Source organism: Trachemys scripta, chromosome 16 (genome assembly GCF_013100865.1).
Source record: "Trachemys scripta elegans isolate TJP31775 chromosome 16, CAS_Tse_1.0, whole genome shotgun sequence".
NCBI classification, from domain to species: domain Eukaryota; kingdom Metazoa; phylum Chordata; order Testudines; family Emydidae; genus Trachemys; species Trachemys scripta.
The window spans coordinates 17,225,873-17,244,169 of NC_048313.1; the positions used below are offsets into that span (position 1 = coordinate 17,225,873).

Genomic DNA, 18,297 nt, shown 5'->3' on the forward strand with positions numbered 1-18,297 from the left:
GGGGGACTGTGGGTCAGGGTGAGGTAGATGGGAGCTGGGGAGGGGCTGTGTGGTTCAGAGGGGGCTTGATCGGACCCCGGGGAGGCGGCTGTGGGTCAGAGGGTGGGGGTGGGTGGGTGGGAGCTGTGGGTCAGAGGGGGGATAGATTAGAGCCCGGGAAGGGGGCGGGGCTGTGGGTCAGAGGGGGCGGGGCTTGGCGGGGTCCCGGGCCGGGCGATAAAAGGGGCCGCGCGCCCAGCCCGCCCGGGCCGCCAGTATGAGCCGCCTGGCGCCGGGCCGGGCTCTTACCGAGCAGCGCTTCCAGCAGCTCTACGGGGCGCCTGAGCCCCGGGGACGCCCGGCGGGGACGCTGCGCCGGCGGGCGGCCCGGGGCTGCCGCTGCTCCGGAGCGGCCGCCCTGCGGCTCCTGCGGCGCCGGCTGCCCATCGCCGCCTGGCTGCCCGGCTACCGGCCGGGGTCCTGGCTGCTGGGGGACGCGCTGGCCGGGCTCACCGTGGGGATCGTGCACATCCCACAGGGTGAGCAGCTCCCCCCAGCCCCGGGGGGGCCCGATCTACGATCTACCCCCCCCAGCTGTCCCACGTCCCGCATCTCCCCGCGGGCTCGGGCGCCCCAAGGCGGGTAGCTGCCGGGGGTCCGGCTGCGCGGTGGCCGGTGGAGAGATGGATCCCAGCTCTGGGAGCGGTCCTGGCCGCGGAGCCCAGAGGCTGTAGGGCCGCCCTGCCGGGAGCCACTTGCACGGTGACGGGAGAGACAGCGAGCGGAGCCGGGACTCCTGGGTTCACTCCTAGGGCAGTGGTTAGACTTGGAACAGAAGGGCTGGGAGCCAGGACTCCTGGGTTCTCCCCCCAGCTCTGGGAGGGCAGTGGGGTCTGGTGCGTGAGATCAGTGGGGGCTGGGAGCCAGGAGTCCTGAGTTCCATTCCCAGTTCTGCCTCTGACTTGCTGTCCTTCCACCCCTCTGGGCCTCAGTTTCCCCCTGGGTGTGGTGGTAAGAAAGCCACGGAGAAGGGCAAGGTTTAGACAGGCTGGACCCCGTGGTGCTGACTGGATCTGGCCTCAGTGCCCCTCTGAAACAGGAGCCTTCTGTTTGAGGGGGCTTCTCTGACCCCCCCATCTCAGTCTGTAAATCTCGCCCTCTTGCCGGGGTCTCTGGGCGGGGGTGTAGGAGCATCCCTGGGCGATCCGCGCAGACGATGCCGCTCAGTCCTTAGGAGAGCAGGGGGGCAGTTATGGTCTCGGCTGCCCCCGGCTCACCCCTGTGCCTGTCTCGGGTCCCTGCAGGCATGGCCTTTGCCCTCCTGGCCTCCGTGGCCCCCGTCTACGGGCTCTACACCTCCTTCTTCCCTGTCATCCTTTACATGCTCTTTGGCACCGGGCGCCACGTCTCTACTGGTGAGTGATCCACCGATGCCCAGGGCTCGGCGGGGTTAAATGGGGGGTCTGGTTCCTCGGGCATCGCTGTGCCAGCAGCCTGTTCCCATGACAGTGGGGGAGCGGGGTGGAGATCCCCATAACCAACCAAGGGGCTGAACAGGGCCCCACCCCGCTGGTGCCCTCACAAAGCTAGGAACATGTGGCTGCCCTGCTGTGCCCTCCCCAGAGTGTGGGGCATGGGGGGTGTCTGTGGGGTGGTACGCAGGGGGGCAGAAATCCATGGGAGATGGGGCTAGAGACTGGGGGGGGATGTGTGCATGGGGCGGGCACTGGTGGGGCAGAGGTGGGGGGCAGGCAGGTGGCGCTGTCTGGGCAGGAGGGCAGGCCTCCCAGGGGGTGGCTGGGCAGTTCTCAGGGGCTGTCTCCCCCTTCCCCTGCCCAGGCACCTTTGCCGTGGTGAGCCTGATGACGGGCTCCGTGGTGGAGCAGCTGGTGCCCTGGCCCCTGGAGCCCAATGCGACCAGTGCGGTGCTGGCCCGGGTGGAGGAGCGGCGCATTGGCGTGGCAGCCGCCATGGCCTTCCTCGTGGGGCTCCTCATGGTGAGTCCGTGCCCGCCTGGGGCAGGGACCCTCCCTGCAGATAGTGGGAGCAGGGGAAGGGGGACAGGGCATGGATGAGCGGAGGGGAGTAGGGCAGGGATCCATTGGGGGCGGGGGACTCCAGGGGGGCAGAGATCCATCATGGGGGAGGAACTGTTGTACTTAAAGTACTGCACAGGATCTTTTCAGGGGGAATAAGGCAGAACGCCACATTTATTAGTAATACATGTATTCATTAACACTGTATTATATGCATATAATATATTACACTTACACACACACAAACACACTCCGTCTTGTTGTTACCAATTAGTTGCTCCCCTTAACTTTACTGGCCAGGTGAGTTAGATGGGGGAGGGGGTGGAGCCGGGCTTCTGCCGATCCGGATCAATGCTCTCATGTTGACAAGACGAGACCCGGGGTCCTCTGCAAGACACCTCACTTTTATAGCAGCTTTCCTCTTATACAAATCTATACCAGATTCAAACTCTGTGTCTGTGTCCATTGGTCCTTTGTGCTGCTTTCTTTTGAGTGTTGTCCCAATGCTGCAAAGAGGGTGTTTCCAAAAGAAGGTGCTTGCTTCTAACCCCCGAGGCCGTCGGTATGTCTGCTTGTCTTTAATGAGCCCCCTTGACACGTTTTATTGTTCTTGGGTCTGGCTCCCAGCCCCTCTCCAACAGTTGAGGCTGTCTGGAGGTGCTGCCTTCCATGCCTTGCTCATCCACACCTCATTCATTCAACAGGGCAATTGATTACGAGTTGGGGGGGGGAAGCTCTTGTTCTACTGCTAGCAAAAAGAAATTTTTCTTCTATCTTATTCTATCCTTAGGGGCTATAATATTATACCAAGGGCAATGCAAAGTTTCTAAATGAGGCTTTGATACAAAGTCCCATGAAAACAGAGGTCACACATGGGTAGACCCACCACAAGGTTATATGAAGAGGCACAATGTAAAGTCATATGAAAATTATCAGAGATTTATCTACATCCATGGGGAGGGAGAGGAGGGACCCCAGGGGGAGGGGAGTGGGGCAGGGATCCATGGGGAGGGAGAGGAGGGACCCCAGGGGGAGTGGAGTGGGGCAGGGATGCATCGTGAGGACGATGGGGGGGGGAGTCCATCGGGGGGGGAGAGGAGGGATCCTGGGGGAAGGCACTGGGCACCATGCCCTGCCCCGGGCACCGCTGACATCCCTCCCCCTGCCCCCCAGCTGGTGATGTTCGTGGTGCAGCTGGGCTTCCTGGCCACCTACCTCTCAGAGCCCATTGTCAAGGCCTTCACCAACGGGGCCGCCCTGCATGTCCTGGTCTCCCAGCTGCCCAGCCTGTTGGGCCTGGCCCTGCCCCGCCCCACCGGCTCCTTCACCATCTTCAAGGTGCGTCCGGCCCGGGGGTGGGGTGGGGTGAGGAGAGCGTGGGGCAGTGGCGAGAGAAAGGGCAGGGAGGTGGAATGGCGGGGGAGGGGAGCCGGGAGCAGGCTCCCCCCCTACTACGTAACGTGCCCTGTGCTGCCCCCAGACGCTGGCATCGGTGGCGCGGGCGCTGCCCCGGACCAACGTGGCCGAGCTGCTCATCTCTGTCCTGTGCCTGGCCCTGCTGGTGCCCATCAAGGAAATCAACAGCCGCTTCCGGAGCAAGCTGCGGACGCCCATTCCAGGGGAGATCGTGGTGGTACGTACCCCTCCCCTGCCCGGCTCTGCCCATCCCCTCCGCTGCCTCCTTCTGCCCGGCCCTGCCCGGCTCTGCTCATCCCCTGCGCTGCCTCCTTCTGCCCGGCCCTGCCCGGCTCTGCCCTGCCCGGTTCTGCCCATCCCCTGCGCTGCCTCCTTCTGCCCGGCCCTGCACCGGCAGCCAGGTCCTCTGAGCAGCGCGGGGAAGAGCCGGGGGACCGAGGGTGGGTGATGGGCCGTGGGCATGGGAGGGTTGGCACCACCCTGGGTGGCATAACCCGCCGGCCCTCTGCTCTCTCCCCAGGTGCTGGCGGCCACCGGCGTCTGCTTTGCCTCCTCCCTGGACACGCGCTACGACGTGCAGATAGTCGGCCACCTGCCAGCTGGGTAAGGAGTCCCCAGGGCCCGCTGCCCACCCCCTCTGTGACCTCACACGGGGGCAACCTCAGTGTACCCCAAGGCTGCATCCTACGGGGACTGGACCAGCACAGCCCCTCTCGCCCCACCCAGCCTGGTGACCGCCTCTGTCTCTCACGCAGGTTCCCGCAGCCCCAGCTCCCGGCCCTGCAGTCGCTGCCCCAGGTGCTGGGGGACACGGTGGCCATTGCTTTCGTGGCCTATGCTGTCTCTGTGTCGCTGGCCATGATCTACGCCGAGAAGCACGGCTATACCATCAACCCCAACCAGGTGTGTGGGCCGGACTCGCCCTGCTGGCAGGGGGTACTGCCCTGCCTGGCCCCTCTATTGCCAGTGGCTGCCCAGGATCGGGGCCCCCTTCTGCCCACCTGGCCCCTCTTCCAGCTGGAAGGCCCAATGTCTCACTTGCCCCCGGTGCATCTGGGCTCCCTCCTGGCTGGTCCCTGTAGCCCTGACCTGTCTCTGTCCCCCCATCCCTTGCCACAGGAGCTGCTGGCCCACGGTGTTTCCAACCTGGTCTCCTCCCTCTTCACCTGCTTCCCGAGCTCGGCCACCCTGGCGACCACCAACATCCTGGAGAGCGCGGGGGGGCACACGCAGGTATGGGGGCACGGGGGCGGGGGGCTGCAGAACTGGGGGTGGGGCCATGGGGTGTGTCTGGAGGGTGAGTTTCTCATGCTCCCTAGCTAGTGGGGTCCCCCCATTCCTCCCTGCAGCCCTGGCTGGCTCATGCAATGAGTTTGCCAGGTCTCAGCTTGGTGGCCAGTTGGCCTGTGTGGGTGGGCACAATCGGAGCCCTCTCCTCTGCAGACACCGGGCAGAGGAGGCTGGCACTGAGGCCTCAAGTGGGGCACGAAGGGTGGGGGGCTTCTCTGGGGTCTAGGGCTTCCTCTGTGCTGCCCTGCATTCCCCCCCGCAGGGCCCAGCGCTGGCCTCACCGCCTGGGCGGAGCCTGCCCGCTAACCCGCCCTCCTCTTCTGCAGCTCGCTGGCTTCTTCTCCAGCGCGGTGGTCCTCATGGTCCTCATGTGGCTCGGACCCCTCTTCCGCTACCTGCCCAAGGTGAGGCTGGGGGCGTGCGCGTGACCTGGGGAAGGGCTGGTGCCCACCCCCATTACCCCTGGGGCGTGCCAAGCCCAATGCCCCCTCCCCATTGGGCACAGACTTCCCTCATGCCCAAACACCTTGTGTGCTGGTGGGGGTTTGCCCTCGCCCGGGGGATCCAGCCTGGGTTGGGTGGGGGCTGCTGGACGACGGCAGACACCCCACTTCCTCCTACCGAATGGCTGGCTGCCCCTCCCCCACTAGCAGCTGCCCCCCCCCCCCGTGACTAGCTGGCTCCTCCCCCTCCCCCCCCCCCCCCGTCACCCTGGGAAGAGCTCCCTTCCACGGCTGCCTTGGCACCAGCTAGCACAGGGCAGGGGCTGGCAGCTCGCCACTCATGCCCGTTCTCCCCCCCTAGGCTGTCCTGGCCTGTATCAATGTCACCAGCCTTCGACAGATGGTCCTGCAGTTCTGGGACCTGCCCGAGCTCTGGAGGATCAGCCGGATTGACTTCGTAAGCCGCTGCGCCCCCCCCCCCCCCAACTCACCTGTCCTCGGGCAGGGCGGGGCCGGAGCCGGGCATGCCGCTGCCCCAGGGTACGGGGTGTGCATTGCCAGCTGGCCCAGCCCTCCAAGAGCGCTTCCGGGCCTGCTCCACCCCACTGAAATCGGCCAGAGCAGAGGACTGGGGCCCAGTACATGCCAACTCCCCCAGAGGCAGAGTTCTCCGGCCCATGGGGCACCAGCCTCGATGGACCCATGGCATGATGAGGGCTGTGCTCCTTGGTTACTAGCATTAGGGGGGGTTTCGATGACCTGGAGATGCCCCATTGTGCCTGGGCAGTGCCTGGCACAGAGCGAGACTGTCCCCGAACTCCCAGTCGAACTAGACAAGGGGTTGGCAGCATGGAGAGGGCAGAGGCCCCAGGGCGCACAGCAGGGCTGTGGGCCTAGTACCTGGCTCTCCAAGTCCCCACTGGGTGCCCCACCCACTAGACCACGCTGCCTCCGGAGACTCTTAGGGTAGATTGGCCCCTGGTGTAACCTCACTGGGTCCTGTATGTGTGACCAGCGAGTGTATGAGCCCCGGTGGGACCAGCTGGCCAGACATCTCCCGTCTCCCCTCTGACCCCGCACTCTCGTTTCAGGCTGTCTGGGTGGTCACCTGGCTGGCCGTGGTGGTGCTGAATGTGGACGTGGGCCTGGCCGTTGGGGTCGTGTTCTCCATGATGACAGTCATCTGCCGCACGCAGAGGTACCGGAGTGCCAGGCGCCCTGCCCTGCCCCACGGCCGGGCTCGCTTGCTGGCAACCTGCAGAGCCAGGGAGCTGCATCCGGCTCTGGCATGGGCTGGGGGGCAGCTCTCTCCGCCCCCTGCTCCAGGCACAAGCCCCCCAAGGAGCTGGCCGGCCATGGCTGCTTGGAGACCCGGTGATCAGAGGAGGAGGAAGACGGGACCAGGGTTTCGAGGCAGGAATCTGCCTTCCCAGCTGCTGTCCCTGTCTTCGGCCAAGGCCCTCCTGCTGGGGGAGATGGGAATCTCTTCTCCAGCCGGGACTGGTGCCGGCACAGCCAGACGCCTCCCCGCCTGATACGCCTTCCTCTCCCACAGGGCCGAGTGCATGGCGCTGGGCAAAGCGGCCGACACGGAAATCTACCGGCCTGTCCAACGCCACAGCAAGGTACGGGTGCTGCAGGGCCTGGGTGCGACCTGGGGCTCCCAGCCACCCACCTGGGGCAGGCTGGCTGAGAGCGCTGGGGAATGGGGTACATTGGGAAGGATGTGGGTGGGGGCTTGCCCTGGGCTCCATTCGGATGGCACCCAGATTGGCCTGCGTGGAGGGGTGTCCGTGTCCCGAGAGGCAGGGCTGATCTCTCAGCCCTCTTCCCCACCCCCATGGGGTAATTCAGCACCCAAACCTCCCTCTCTGTTTGGGGCGGAGGGGAGGGCAGACAGACACCCACACCCACAGCCTGCCTCCCATGCTGCAGCCAGTGCTCTGTCCCCCCCCCCCCCCCCCCCAGTGCTTTGAGATCCCTGGCGTGAAGATCATGGCTTACCACGCCCCCATCTACTACGGCAACCGTGACTTCTTCCGCGAGGCGCTGAGCCGGCAGCTGGGCCTGAGCCAGCCGAGGGGCGGCCGGGGGGAGAAGGCGCTGCGGGCCTTGGAGAGTGGGGCCCAAATCAGCACCGTGGTAAGGGGGCCAGCGGAGACCTGGGGAGAGACTATGCGGGGGGTGGAGGGGCAGCTCAGTCCTGGGGTGTGGGAGCAGGGCAGATAGGCTCGGACTTGCCCAAATCCTGCCCGTGCCCGTGGGCCTGCTGGCCCCAGGATCCTGGGTGAGGGACTGCTTTCCCAGGAGTCCTCCCCCAGCAGAACCCAGCTGCCAGCATGTCTCTGGAGATGCCCAGCCCTGGCCTAGTAGCGGCTTCTCCCCCGCACCCTGCCCTTGCTGTGGGGTCTCCTTGCCCTCCCCACTGGAGGTGGGACTTAGCTTTGGGCTGGAGGTGGCAGGGGGTATCTTGGGGGGCAGGGGATCCTGGCAGGGCCCTGGGCAGGGTTTTGGGTGACCACAGAGGTGGCATTAACGGGCTTGTTTCCCTCAGGAAAACTGTGTCCCCAGCTCTGTGCCTGATGGGGGAGCCGGATGCCCCAGCTCAGGTACGCAGGGCCTCCCGCAGCTCCCACTCTCCGGTTGCGGGGGGTGCGCTGGTATGGGAGGGAGCAGGTGTCTGTGTCGCAGGTCCCAGCAGCCCAGGTGGCACACACTGGCCCCCTCGTGGGGGGGGGGGGGGTCTCGGCAGGGCAGAGTGGCAGCAGAGTCTCCCAGCCCCCACCCCTCTGTAGGGAGGGGTCTCACTGGCAGCTGTGCTCCACGGTGTGGGGGCCCATCTGGCTGGGATCACGGGGCCTGGCCCTCATGGGTGTCTCAGCAGAGCCATCCCATCCTCACGCCGGGGGTCCGTGCTATCACCCCCTCCCCTCTTCTCCGGGCAGGTGCCGCTGGCAGGACCCAGGCCGCCATCCTCGACTGCAGCGGGATTGTTTTCGTGGACTCCGCCGGGGCCCGGCTGCTCATTCAGGTACCTGGGGCAGGGGGGCCATGGGGGCAGGTGGGACGCGGGGCTGGGATGTGGCTCTGCCCATTCCTAGAGATGCCAGCCTGCGCTCTCCTTGCCTTGCAGATGTGCGTGGCGTGCCAGAAGGCCGGCATCCACATGAACCTGGCAGCATGTAATGGTGAGTGGGGGGGGGGGGTCCCCCTGCCCCTCTCCCAGCCCCTCAGTGCCCAGCACTGCACCCAGGGGGCTGGGCTGAGCTACGTCTCCTCCTTTCGCTTGCTGCAGGCGAGGTCCTGGAGACGCTGACCAGCAGCGGCCTGGGGCAGCACCTCTCCCCACAGCAGGTGTTTGTGACGGTCCAGGACGCCCTCGCATCCATCACGCAGACCACGGTGAGGGGGCTGGCGCAGGGGTTCCTCTCTAGGGGGCGCCGGTTCTAATCTGGCTCTAGGCCTGGGGAGGCTGGCTGGGAGAGGGGGCGGGGGGTCTGATCTGGACCTAGACAGAGTGGCTGGCTGGCCTAGGGGGTGGGGAATGGGACATGGGCTCCCCCACCCCATTCCTGCAGGACAACTGGCCTTGGCAGGAGTCTGGGGGCAGAATGTGACTCGTGCCCAGGATTCACACTGCTCTGTTTCCACCCAGGAAAAGGTGGCCGAGAAGAATCCGGCGATCTGGGTGTAGGGGACCCTGCCAATGGACCGCAGGCACTGCCCGGACTGTAGGCCCCCGGGACCAGACTGGCACTTGGGCCGTAAAAGCAGGTTGATCTCCAGGTGCTGTGAATTCCTGCTCTGCCCACGGGATCTCCCCGGGACCAGGGGCCAAGGAGTCATTCGCAGACCACAGAGCCGGGGTGGGGCAGTTGCCTGCTCCCAGGATGGATGGAGCCTCCTGCCCCAGGTCTCCAGGGCGGACTGACCTACAGCGAGCGGCTCTCCTGGCCGGCGCCCAGGCAGGGGAGCAGGAGTGGCGCAGGGCAGAGGAGGCAGTCCAGGTGCCAGTGGAGGCAGGGGCCTGTCTGCCCCTGCAGGCCCCCAAAGGATGTGGGGTTCCTTCCTTTGCCAAGACAGTTATGGGGGCTGGGCCCTCTACAGCTGGGAGGAGCACACCTGGGGCCACTGCCATTCTGGTTGGGGGGGGCTCTGTGCCTCCTCCCTCCCCCTCCCAAGGGGGGGGCCTCTCCAGTGCCAGGGGAAAGAAAGATTCACACCACCCGCTGCAAGGTGATGGGGCCAGGACGGGAGCTGGAATTTAACCCCTCTCGCCAGAGACTCTCAGACAGGGTTTAAACCACAGAAAGGAACCAAAATCCCTTTATTTTATTGTCCTCCCCGAATTGTCTGTGCTGGGGGGGGGTTCAAACCCCCACGCCCCCCCCCACCCCAGGAGGGGGGGGTGCTGCTTTAGCTGCTGGTGTCACAGGATGGCATGGTATTAGGGCAGGTGTCCCTGACCCCTTCACGCAGGGAAGGGACAGCAGGGAATGTGCTTTGGCAGGCAGGGGCCTCCCCCTGCCTGGGATGGCCCCCTGCATCCAGCCCTCTTCCCCGCCCCCCGGCAGGGTTGAGATGGAGCCCAGGGAGTAACCCCCCCCCCCCCCCACTCTGGCTGATTGCAGGCCCTGGCCCCCAGCACCACCTCCGTAGGCTGCATCTGTCCTCTCAGCCTGTGCCTCTTGCCCCCCTCCCATACCATGCTCCTCCAGGGCTGCCCCTAGCCCCAGGCTGGCATCACACTACCATCTTGCTAGCAAGGAGAGGTACATTGCAGAGCTGGGTCACTGGAGGGGGACATTACAGCCAGTGGGGGGACACAGCCTCAAATGTTACTGCCCCACTGGTTCGGAGGCCAATGTTTTTAAAAAACAAACCAAAACGTACAAAGTTTTTCTCTGGTTCTGCTAAACCATGACTGTAGGACTCGGGAGAGAGGGGGCGGGCCATGGATAACCTTTAGGGTAAAGAGAATACTTGCATATGGATTTTTTTTTTTAAATAAAAAACATCTTTTTTTCCCTTAAAACCTCACCTCTCTCTCCCTGTAGAAAACAGCAGCTGGGGATGGCAGCTCAAGCATGCCATCTGCCAGCCCTGGGTCTCCTGGCAGTGCCCGGCTCCGCGGGCGCGACACAAACGGTCCCAGCGTTCTGCCTCCAGTTCCCACAGCGACCAGCCAGCTCCTGCCCCCCACTATCCTAGATTAAAAGCCAGAACCCTCTGCCTCGTCCAACGCTCTGGTCATGGGGCCTTCTCTGAGCAGTGTGGGGCTGGGGCTGGCCCTTCGCCTTGTGCCCACGCTCTTGGATTCTGGGTAGAAAGAGTCCCCACGCTCCAAAAGAGATCTCAGCCACCGGCCGACACTGGGAATGACTAGTCCCCCCCTCCCCCCATGGCCGTGCCCCCCAACCCAGCCATGGGCGTCAGCCCTTCCCCTTGCTCAAGGGGCTGCCCCCCCACCCCTGCAGTCTTTGGCACTTGACGTTGGCAATCTCCCAGGGATGGCAATGGGGGTGGACTGGCTATAACCACTTGGCACAAAATAAAATGGGGCCCTGGTGCTTGTCCTGGGGCAGCTGGGAGGGGCGGGGGCTGTGCCGGTTCTCTCCTGCGGGGGGGCGTTGGAGAAATCTGGCAGTGAAGGGGGACAGGTCTGTAGTATAAAACAGCATCTCCCGGGGAAGGTGGGGGCTTGGCCACTGGGATGCTGTAAGCTCTTCCCAGCCAGCCCTCACCCCCCATCCTGTGGTCCAGGGAATTTCCCAGTATCCTACTGTGCCACTCTGGCTTCCCCTAGGGCCTGCTGGGAAAGTGGGGGAGCCTTCCGCCCCCCATGGACACAGCAGGGCATAGGGATGGCGCTGGGTCTGGAGGCACCGGAGAGCTGGGGTAGCAGGGGTCACCTCCCTGGCCTGGTACAAGGATAAAAAGCCCCAGCTCCATGGGGCGGGGGGGAATGGGGCTCTCCCTGGGGTCCGGCTCGCTGGCAGGGCGAGGCCGGTAGCCCAGAGGGGCTAGTTGCTCGTCATACACTTGAAGCGGTTTTTGAAGTAGAAGAGGCCGTGTTTGACGCTGACGCTGCTGTCGCCCGAGGTGGGGTAGCGGAACTTGGCGTACTGCTTCTCGCTTTCCGATTTCTGCCAGGGCAGCTTGAGCTTGGAGGCGTGATCCACCACCACGTCGGCGCACGAGCCCACGTGCAGCACGCCCAGCCCGTCGATGAAGAACTCTGCCGGGGAGAGGGCACGGGGGTCAATGCAGGAGGGGCCGGGTCAGCCGGCCCGGCAGTGTATGACTGGGGGTGGGTGCGGGCGGCTGTGGGCAACGGGGATCGAACCAGCATCCCAGATCCTGGGTCTTCCCCCTGAGACACCCCCTGGTGTTCCCTCCCACTGACCCCCTCCCATCTGGATGCACTGGGGGAACAGGTTGCCCAGGGCTCCTGGGCACCGGGCGCTGCCGCCCCTTGGGATTTCGGGAACCAGGCCCCAGAGGCAGGAAACTGCCACAAAGCATCTCGTTCCCCGCGTCCTAGTAAAAGTGACGACTTCTGTTTGGCTTGTCGGCTCTCCGGGTGGCACCGGCCTGCCTGGCTAACCGGCATGCGGTAACGCTGATAGCCCTATTGCCTCGGTTGGCCAGGGACCCCTGTGTGCCCTGCAATGGAGCCCCATGTTAGCACTCCCATGCCACAGAGAGGGAAACTGAGGCAGGGGGAGGTGACCAATGCCACAGTGAGTCAGTGTCAGAACTGGGGATAGAACCTAGGAGTCCTGGTTCCCCCCTGGCTCTAACCACTAGACCCCCACTCCCCTCCCAGAACTGGGGATAGAACCCAGGCATCCTGGCTCCCAGCCCCCGTCCCTCCTGCTCTAAGCACTAGGCAGGTGCTACAGTGGTGTGGTGCAGCCCTGTCACGAGCCCTCCCCCGCACTCACCGAGGTGGGCGACGCGGCTGAGCCGGGGGTCAAACCCCACCTCCAGCACCTTGGCCGTGCGGGCCAGGAAGAAGTTGACAACACCGTCGGTGACCACGCAGTCGGGGAAGCCCTCGAGGAGGTGGTGGTAGCCCTGGCGCGTCTGCAGGCAGTCGCCCTCCTCGCCCCCCGCCTGCACGCTGATCTTCTGCCGGTAGGTGGTGGTGACCCCCGTGATCTCCCGCACTCCGCCCCCCACCTGCCAGACACGCGGACGTGAGCAGGGGAATGGACGGGCTGCCGGGAGCAGCACATGGGGCCCTTGGCCAGCTCCCTCCTCCCCTGGGGACCATGGGCCAAACCCCCCCTCCCCTAGACCAGCTCCCCCGCTCCCCTGGGGGCCTTGGGTCAGCTCCCCCACCTCTCTTGGGCCACCTCCCCCGCTCACCTGGGGGCTCTGCACCAGCTCCCCCTCCCCTGGGTCTCCCTCCCTCCCCTGGGGCCGGTGTGCAGGGAGCTCTGACACCTGCTTTCTTTCCTGTGACCCATCGTGCCCCGCTGCCCCCTGGGGCGAGGACTCGGGTGCCCCCAATGCACTGGGGCGGGAGCCGCATGGTGCAGGGGATAAGGATTTGGGGGTCCCCGGCCAGCTGGGACAGCTCCTGCGACTCCCACCATGTCATGTCCCGCAGTGGCCACTAGGGGGCTCCCCTGCCATCCCTGCGGCGCTGGCCCCATGGCTCCATGCTGAGCTGTGGGGGTGGGGGGGTGGCAGAGTGGGGGAGCGGGGGGACTTTGGAATCCCACTCTCAGGAGTCCCCCCCCTCTCCCCCCGCCCAGGTGTGGCCGAATTCCCCCCAACATCCCCAGCCAGGCACGATCTGGGGTAGGGATAGCTCTGTGGTTTGAGCCTTGGCCTGCTAAACCCAGGGTTGTGAGTTCAATCCTTGAGGGGGCCATTTGGGGCAAAAATCTGCCTGGGGATTGGTCCTGCTTTGAGCAGGGGGTTGAACTAGATCCCTCCTGAGGTCCCTTCCAACCCTGATAGTCTATGATTCATAACTGCACATCCTGCAATTTCCCCACTCCGCCCCCACAAGGCATGGCCGGCCTCCCCCGTTCTCCCCCAGGTGCAGCCGCCCTGCCCCACTCACCAGGTCCAGGCTGGTTTTCTCCAGCACGTCCACCAGCTTCTCCACCCGGGTTCGGGGCGTGAAGATGAAGTCATCGTCCACCCACAGCACGTACTTGGTGGTGACCTGGGAAATGGCTAGATTGCGCCCTGCGAACCAGCCCTGGGCGGGGAAGCAGGGGACACATCAGTGCCTGGCCTGGCCACCCGAGCCCTACCCGGCCCTGAGCCCCAAGAGCCGTGTCTCCCCGCACCTTGCCGAAGGGCATGAAGTACTGCTCTATGTGGGGGCCCCCCACGGCCTCGGGGTGCTGGCTGTCGTCCGCGATGATGATGGTCACCGTGGGGTAGAAGCGGCGGATGCTGGCGATCAGCACCCGTAGCTTGTCGTACCGCAGGAAGGTCTTGGTCGCAATGGTGACCAGGGCGCTGATGTTGTAATCTGCTGGGAGAGGGGCAAGAGGTTTGTGGGGAAGGGGAGCAGCACCCCAGGGAAGGGGGGAACCTGCCTTGGGGGGGGACAAGCTCCCCCCGCAATTCCAGCCTCAGACAGATGCTGCTGGATGCCATCTGCTCCAGCCACTAGAGAGCTGGACAGGCAGGGGGAGAGGCTGAGATAGGATTCAGGGGACCCCAGTCATGCGGGGAGGTGCAGGCAGGTTTCAGGGGGACCCCAGGTTGTGGGGGATAGTGGGGGCAGCCTTGACCCTGAATACCGTGGGCTGACCTTTCCCTCCCCACTGCAGAAGCCCGTAGGTCACCCGGCACAAGCCCCCCACCCCCGATCCTGGCGCCCGCCTGGCACTCACCTCCGCCATCGCCCGGGGTACCTGGGTTATAGAGCTTGGGTGTGGGCGCATGGCGGATTCGGATGGTGAAAGACGCCTGGTGCCCATCGGTGGCAAACTGCACTGGAAAACAAAGGGGGAGACGGGCACTAGGAGGGGGAGGGGTCAGTGCAGAGGAAGTTCTGGGGTACAGGAGCCCCCTCGGCAGGAGGGGTCCCCCAGGGGCCCAGTACCCCCCGGCTTCCATGGCGCTCTCTCCTCTCTCCCGCAGCCCAGAGGGGGGGCCACCTCGACACAGGCCCCCTTGTGCTCCCGTCCCACAGCAAAGCCAGCCTTGTCCCCGGCTGGCCCCGGGACGGGAGGAGACAGGCCAGCCTCGTTGCCCAGCCAGTCTCTGCGGTTTGGGGGCTGGGAATATTCCCCTCCCCACAACACAACAGCCCTGGGGGCAACTGCCCACTCTTTGCGGTGCCCCGGATTGGCTTCCCCCACCTGGTGTTTTGCAGGCACCTGATGGCACCAGCTACTGCCCTCTCCTCTGGCCTCCCCCATGTCCTGAGCCCCCCTCCCCAGCCCCCTGCTCCGGAGCCTAGCACATGAGTGACAGCAGCCCCCACCAGGGAGAACTGGGGTGTGACCCAACAGGCTCCAATCAGAGGCTGCTGGGAGGGGGAGGAGCTCAGGCAAAGGGGCAGACGTTAGGGGTGATGCCCCAGAGAGGGGAGTGCTGAAGACAGCACCAGCCCGTGGCCGCCTGCCCCTTGGAAAAGCAGATTTGGCAGGGGGGTGTCAAAGGGGGAATTTTCTGCCAGGTTCAGATGAGGCCTGTGTGTACCGCAGTTTCCCTCTGGACTTTGCCGTGCTACCCGGGGATGCAAATGGGTTCCAGAGCTGCTCCCGGGGCACAGCAGGAAACCCAGCGGTGGTGGTGGGGGCAGTCAGGAGACAGCCTGGGGTGGAACGAGCAGGTGGCCGTTAAAGGACTGGCTGAAACTGCCCCAGATCAAGGGAGGGGCTGCAGGATCCAGACAACGGCCTGCCAGGGGGCTGCATAGCAGCTGGGGTGGAGCCCAGATCCCAGGGACACGTAGGGGGCCTGGCTGGGGCGCGGCTTTGGACTGGCCAGAGAGGGAAAGGGGAAGGGGGCTAAACGGGAGGGTGGGAATATAACACTGATGGGTGTGTGGGGGGTGTCTTTTAAAAACTGCTCCATTCTGTGGCTGCCCCCCAATTTCTGTGGTTGCGTCACCCTGACCGACCGGGCAATACCCTGGAATAATGCCCCATTGTGTCGTGCCCTTGTAGCAGGGACTGGGGTCGCTGACCCCAGCTGTGGCTGGTTTAATGAGGGCCCTCATAAGAGGGCTGGGGGGAGATGTGGAGAGGGAAGGGCCTGGCTGCTGGGAGCTGAGCAGGGTCCCTAGAGTGGAGCAGGGCTGGGGAAAGGCCAGAGGAGCTGGGGAGCTCTGGCCTGGAAACCCCTCAGGTTGCAGGCCTTGCTAAAGGCTAAGAAGGGTACTGGGGTTGCAGGGGGCAGGCCAAGGGTAGGCAGAGGCAGTAGGTCCAAACCCTCCTTGCCAGTGATGAGTGGCTGATACTGCAGGCCGCCCCAGTGAGCGGGGGCTAGATGGTGACTGGCAGTAGCCCAGGACTGAGGTGAGGTGGGGATAGGGGGTTGGGAGACTGCGGGGTACTGCACGGGGCGGAACCCTGAGGTAAGGGGCACTGGGGTCCGGGAGGGACACCAGGGCCAGCGGCAAGCGAGACACCGGCCTGCAGAGGGCGCTCCTGAGTGGACAGAGCTAGTTCCCAGGATGACCAGCAGGAGGCACCGCAGCGGTGAGTCATTGGCCTGTTACAGCCCTGTACTGATCCTGCCCTCTCCATGAATCAGAGAATATCAGGATTGGAAGCGACCTCAGGAGGTATCTAGTCCAACCCCCTGCTCAAAGCAGGACCAATCCCCAACTCAATCATCCCAGCCAGGGCTTTGTCAAGCCGGGCCTTAAAAACCTCTAAGGAAGGAGATTCCACCACCTCCCTAGGGAACCCATTCCGGTGCTTCACCACCCTCCTAGTGAAATAATGTTTCCTAATATCCAACCTGGACCTCCCCCACTGCAACTTAAGACCATTGCTCCTTGTTCTGTCATCTGCCACCACTGAGAACAGCCGAGCTCCATCCTCTTTGGAACCCCCCTTCAGGTAGTTGAAGGCTGCTATCAAATCCCCCCTCACTCTTCTCTTCTGCAGACTAAACAATCCCAGTTCCCTCAGCCTCTCCTCGTAAGTCATGTGCTCCAGCCCCCGATCATTTGTGTTGCCCTCCGCTGGACTCTCCAATTTGTCCACATCCCTTCTGAAGTGAGGGGCCCAAAACAGGACACGATACTCCAGGTGTGGCCTCATCAGTGCCGAGTAGAGGGGAATAATCACTTCCCTCGATCTGCTGGCAATGCTCCTACTAATACAGCCCAATATGCCGTTGTCCTTCTTGGCACCAAGGGCACACTGCTGACTCGTATCCAGCTTCTCGTCCACTGTAATCCCCAGGTCCTTTTCTCCACAACTGCTGCTTAGCCAGTCGGTCCCCAGCCTGTAGCGGTGCCTGGGATTCTTCCGTCCTAAGTGCAGGACTCTGCACTTGTCCTTGTTGAACCTCCTCAGATTTCTTTTGGTCCAATCCTCCAATTTGTCCAGGTCCCTCTGGACCCTATCCCTGCCCTTCAGCTTAGTGTCATCCGCAAACTTGCTAACGGGGGAGGTGACTGACTGGCCCTCCCCTCCCTGCCCTGCACTCTCCACCCTCCATGCCTGATTGGCCCCCTGGGACGGACCCAAAGGGGGGCACACAGGGTCACAAGCCCTATACTGGAATGTTCTGTCAGGGGTTTATGGCCTGTTGCAGGATGGTCCCACCACCCCAAGTATTGCCCCTTGCCCCACCCCGGGCCAGTTGTCAGATTCTCACGCCGCCCCCCCGCGGCGCCGGGTGCCCACCTGTGTCCGCGGTGTTGGGGTGGAAAAGCGTGTTGGTGTAGGTGACGAACTGCAGCTGGCGGTTGAGGTTGTCCAGCTGGGTGGCTGACAGCGAGAGACACGTCTCCCCCTCGCCCTGCGCCTTCACCCCCTCCACCACCGCCGCCACGTTGAGGGTGCCCAGGGTGGCCGTCAGGGTCACCTAGGGAGTGGGGGAGAGGGAGGCAGGGTTAGCGCTTGGGGCTAGGTGTGGCAAGGGGGCGGCTGGTGGCAAAGGGCACTGCCCCTGGCTCGGGGATGGGTGCTGGGCTGGCACTGCCTGGGGAGGGGCGTGTGGCGGGTGACCATGTGTCCTTGTGCTGAATACAGGACCCCTGGTAAAATTTTGCATATTCAAGCGAGTTCCACCGCCATCGAGCAGAACTGTGCAGTACAAACGTTCAAATGAACACCAAGTTCACTGCCCCTCTGTTACAAAGAAATGCCACTAGCTGGATTCTTTTCGTTTATCTTCTTATCTTATCGCGCGCACAAACTCCCGTTCACCGCTCTCACGCAGGGCTGGGGAGGTGACGACTGGCCCTCTCCGCCCTCCATGCCTGATTGGCCCCCCAGGACGGACCTGCCCCTCCTGGTACTTGCCGCCGCGTCGGCCTGAGACAACATGCGTGGGGCACACAGGGTCACATGCCCCACCCCGCCCGATTTCTGCCAGGGTTCACACCAGAATGTAGCCAGCCGCAGCTTTTCCACCATAGGCGTGCGCACGGGGTGTGCCCAGGCACACCCTAATGCAGGGGTGGGCAAAGGGCCCCACTCTCCCAGCGCGGCAAGTCGCGGGGTCTGCGCTCCCAGGCCGGAGCGCCCGGGGGAGCACAGCAAGTCGCCGGGCCCCTCCCCTGGAGCCATGTCGCCACGCACGCAGCGCTCTGGGGGCCGGGGCTGCGCGCTCCCGCGGGGCAGCGTTTGGCTCCGTGGTGAGGCAGACACGCTCCCCCCTCCCCTGGAGCCATGTCGCCACGCACGCAGCACTCTGGGGGCCGGGGCTGCGCGCTCCCGCGGGGCAGCGTTTGGCTCCGTGGTGAGGCAGACACGCTCCCCCCTCCCCTGGAGCCATGCCGCCAAGCACGCAGCGCTCTGGGGGCCGGGGCTGCGCGCTCCCGCGGGGCAGCGTGTCTGGCTCTGCGCGGAGCCAAACATGCTGCTAGGAGCCTCATGGTAAGGGGTCCGGGGACGGGGGGGGTTGGATAAGGGGTGGGAGCAGTCAGCGCTGCGTGCGTGGCGACATGGCTCCAGGGGAGGGGCCCG

The 18,297-nt window shown here is 64.5% G+C and overlaps 2 protein-coding genes across 2 annotated transcripts; one reads left to right on the forward strand and one right to left on the reverse strand.

Annotated features, from left to right (window-relative positions):
- The first annotated feature begins 371 nt into the window (after nucleotides 1–371).
- SLC26A10 (solute carrier family 26 member 10) lies at nucleotides 372–10,199 on the forward strand. Its single transcript, XM_034792860.1, has 18 exons — nucleotides 372–518; nucleotides 1,284–1,394; nucleotides 1,819–1,976; nucleotides 3,189–3,353; nucleotides 3,496–3,648; nucleotides 3,952–4,034; nucleotides 4,187–4,334; nucleotides 4,551–4,664; nucleotides 5,048–5,125; nucleotides 5,526–5,621; nucleotides 6,256–6,362; nucleotides 6,720–6,789; nucleotides 7,133–7,306; nucleotides 7,719–7,773; nucleotides 8,110–8,195; nucleotides 8,298–8,352; nucleotides 8,460–8,566; nucleotides 8,820–10,199. The coding sequence occupies exons 2-18, from the start codon at nucleotides 1,286–1,288 to the stop codon at nucleotides 8,856–8,858; spliced, it is 1,797 nt and encodes a 598-aa protein (XP_034648751.1). The 5' UTR covers nucleotides 372–518; nucleotides 1,284–1,285; the 3' UTR covers nucleotides 8,859–10,199.
- Nucleotides 10,170–17,191, reverse strand: B4GALNT1 (beta-1,4-N-acetyl-galactosaminyltransferase 1; the record flags this gene model as incomplete). Its single annotated transcript, XM_034792858.1, is given in 6 exon segments — nucleotides 10,170–11,402; nucleotides 12,112–12,349; nucleotides 13,245–13,385; nucleotides 13,477–13,664; nucleotides 14,032–14,133; nucleotides 17,011–17,191. Coding segments are annotated over 6 exon segments (1,065 nt in total), but the record flags the coding sequence as incomplete, so codon positions are not given.
- Between the last annotated feature and the right edge of the window lie 1,106 nt (nucleotides 17,192–18,297).

Excerpts from the sequence above, each read along its gene's own strand:
- SLC26A10 (XM_034792860.1), top strand. The coding sequence starts at position 1,286 with ATGGCCTTTGCCCTCCTGGCCTCCGTGGCCCCCGTCTACGGGCTCTAC. Across the intron at positions 3,354-3,495 it reads GCTCCTTCACCATCTTCAAG|ACGCTGGCATCGGTGGCGCG; the intron begins GTGCGTCCGGCC and ends TGCTGCCCCCAG. Across the intron at positions 4,665-5,047 it reads GCGCGGGGGGGCACACGCAG|CTCGCTGGCTTCTTCTCCAG; the intron begins GTATGGGGGCAC and ends CCTCTTCTGCAG.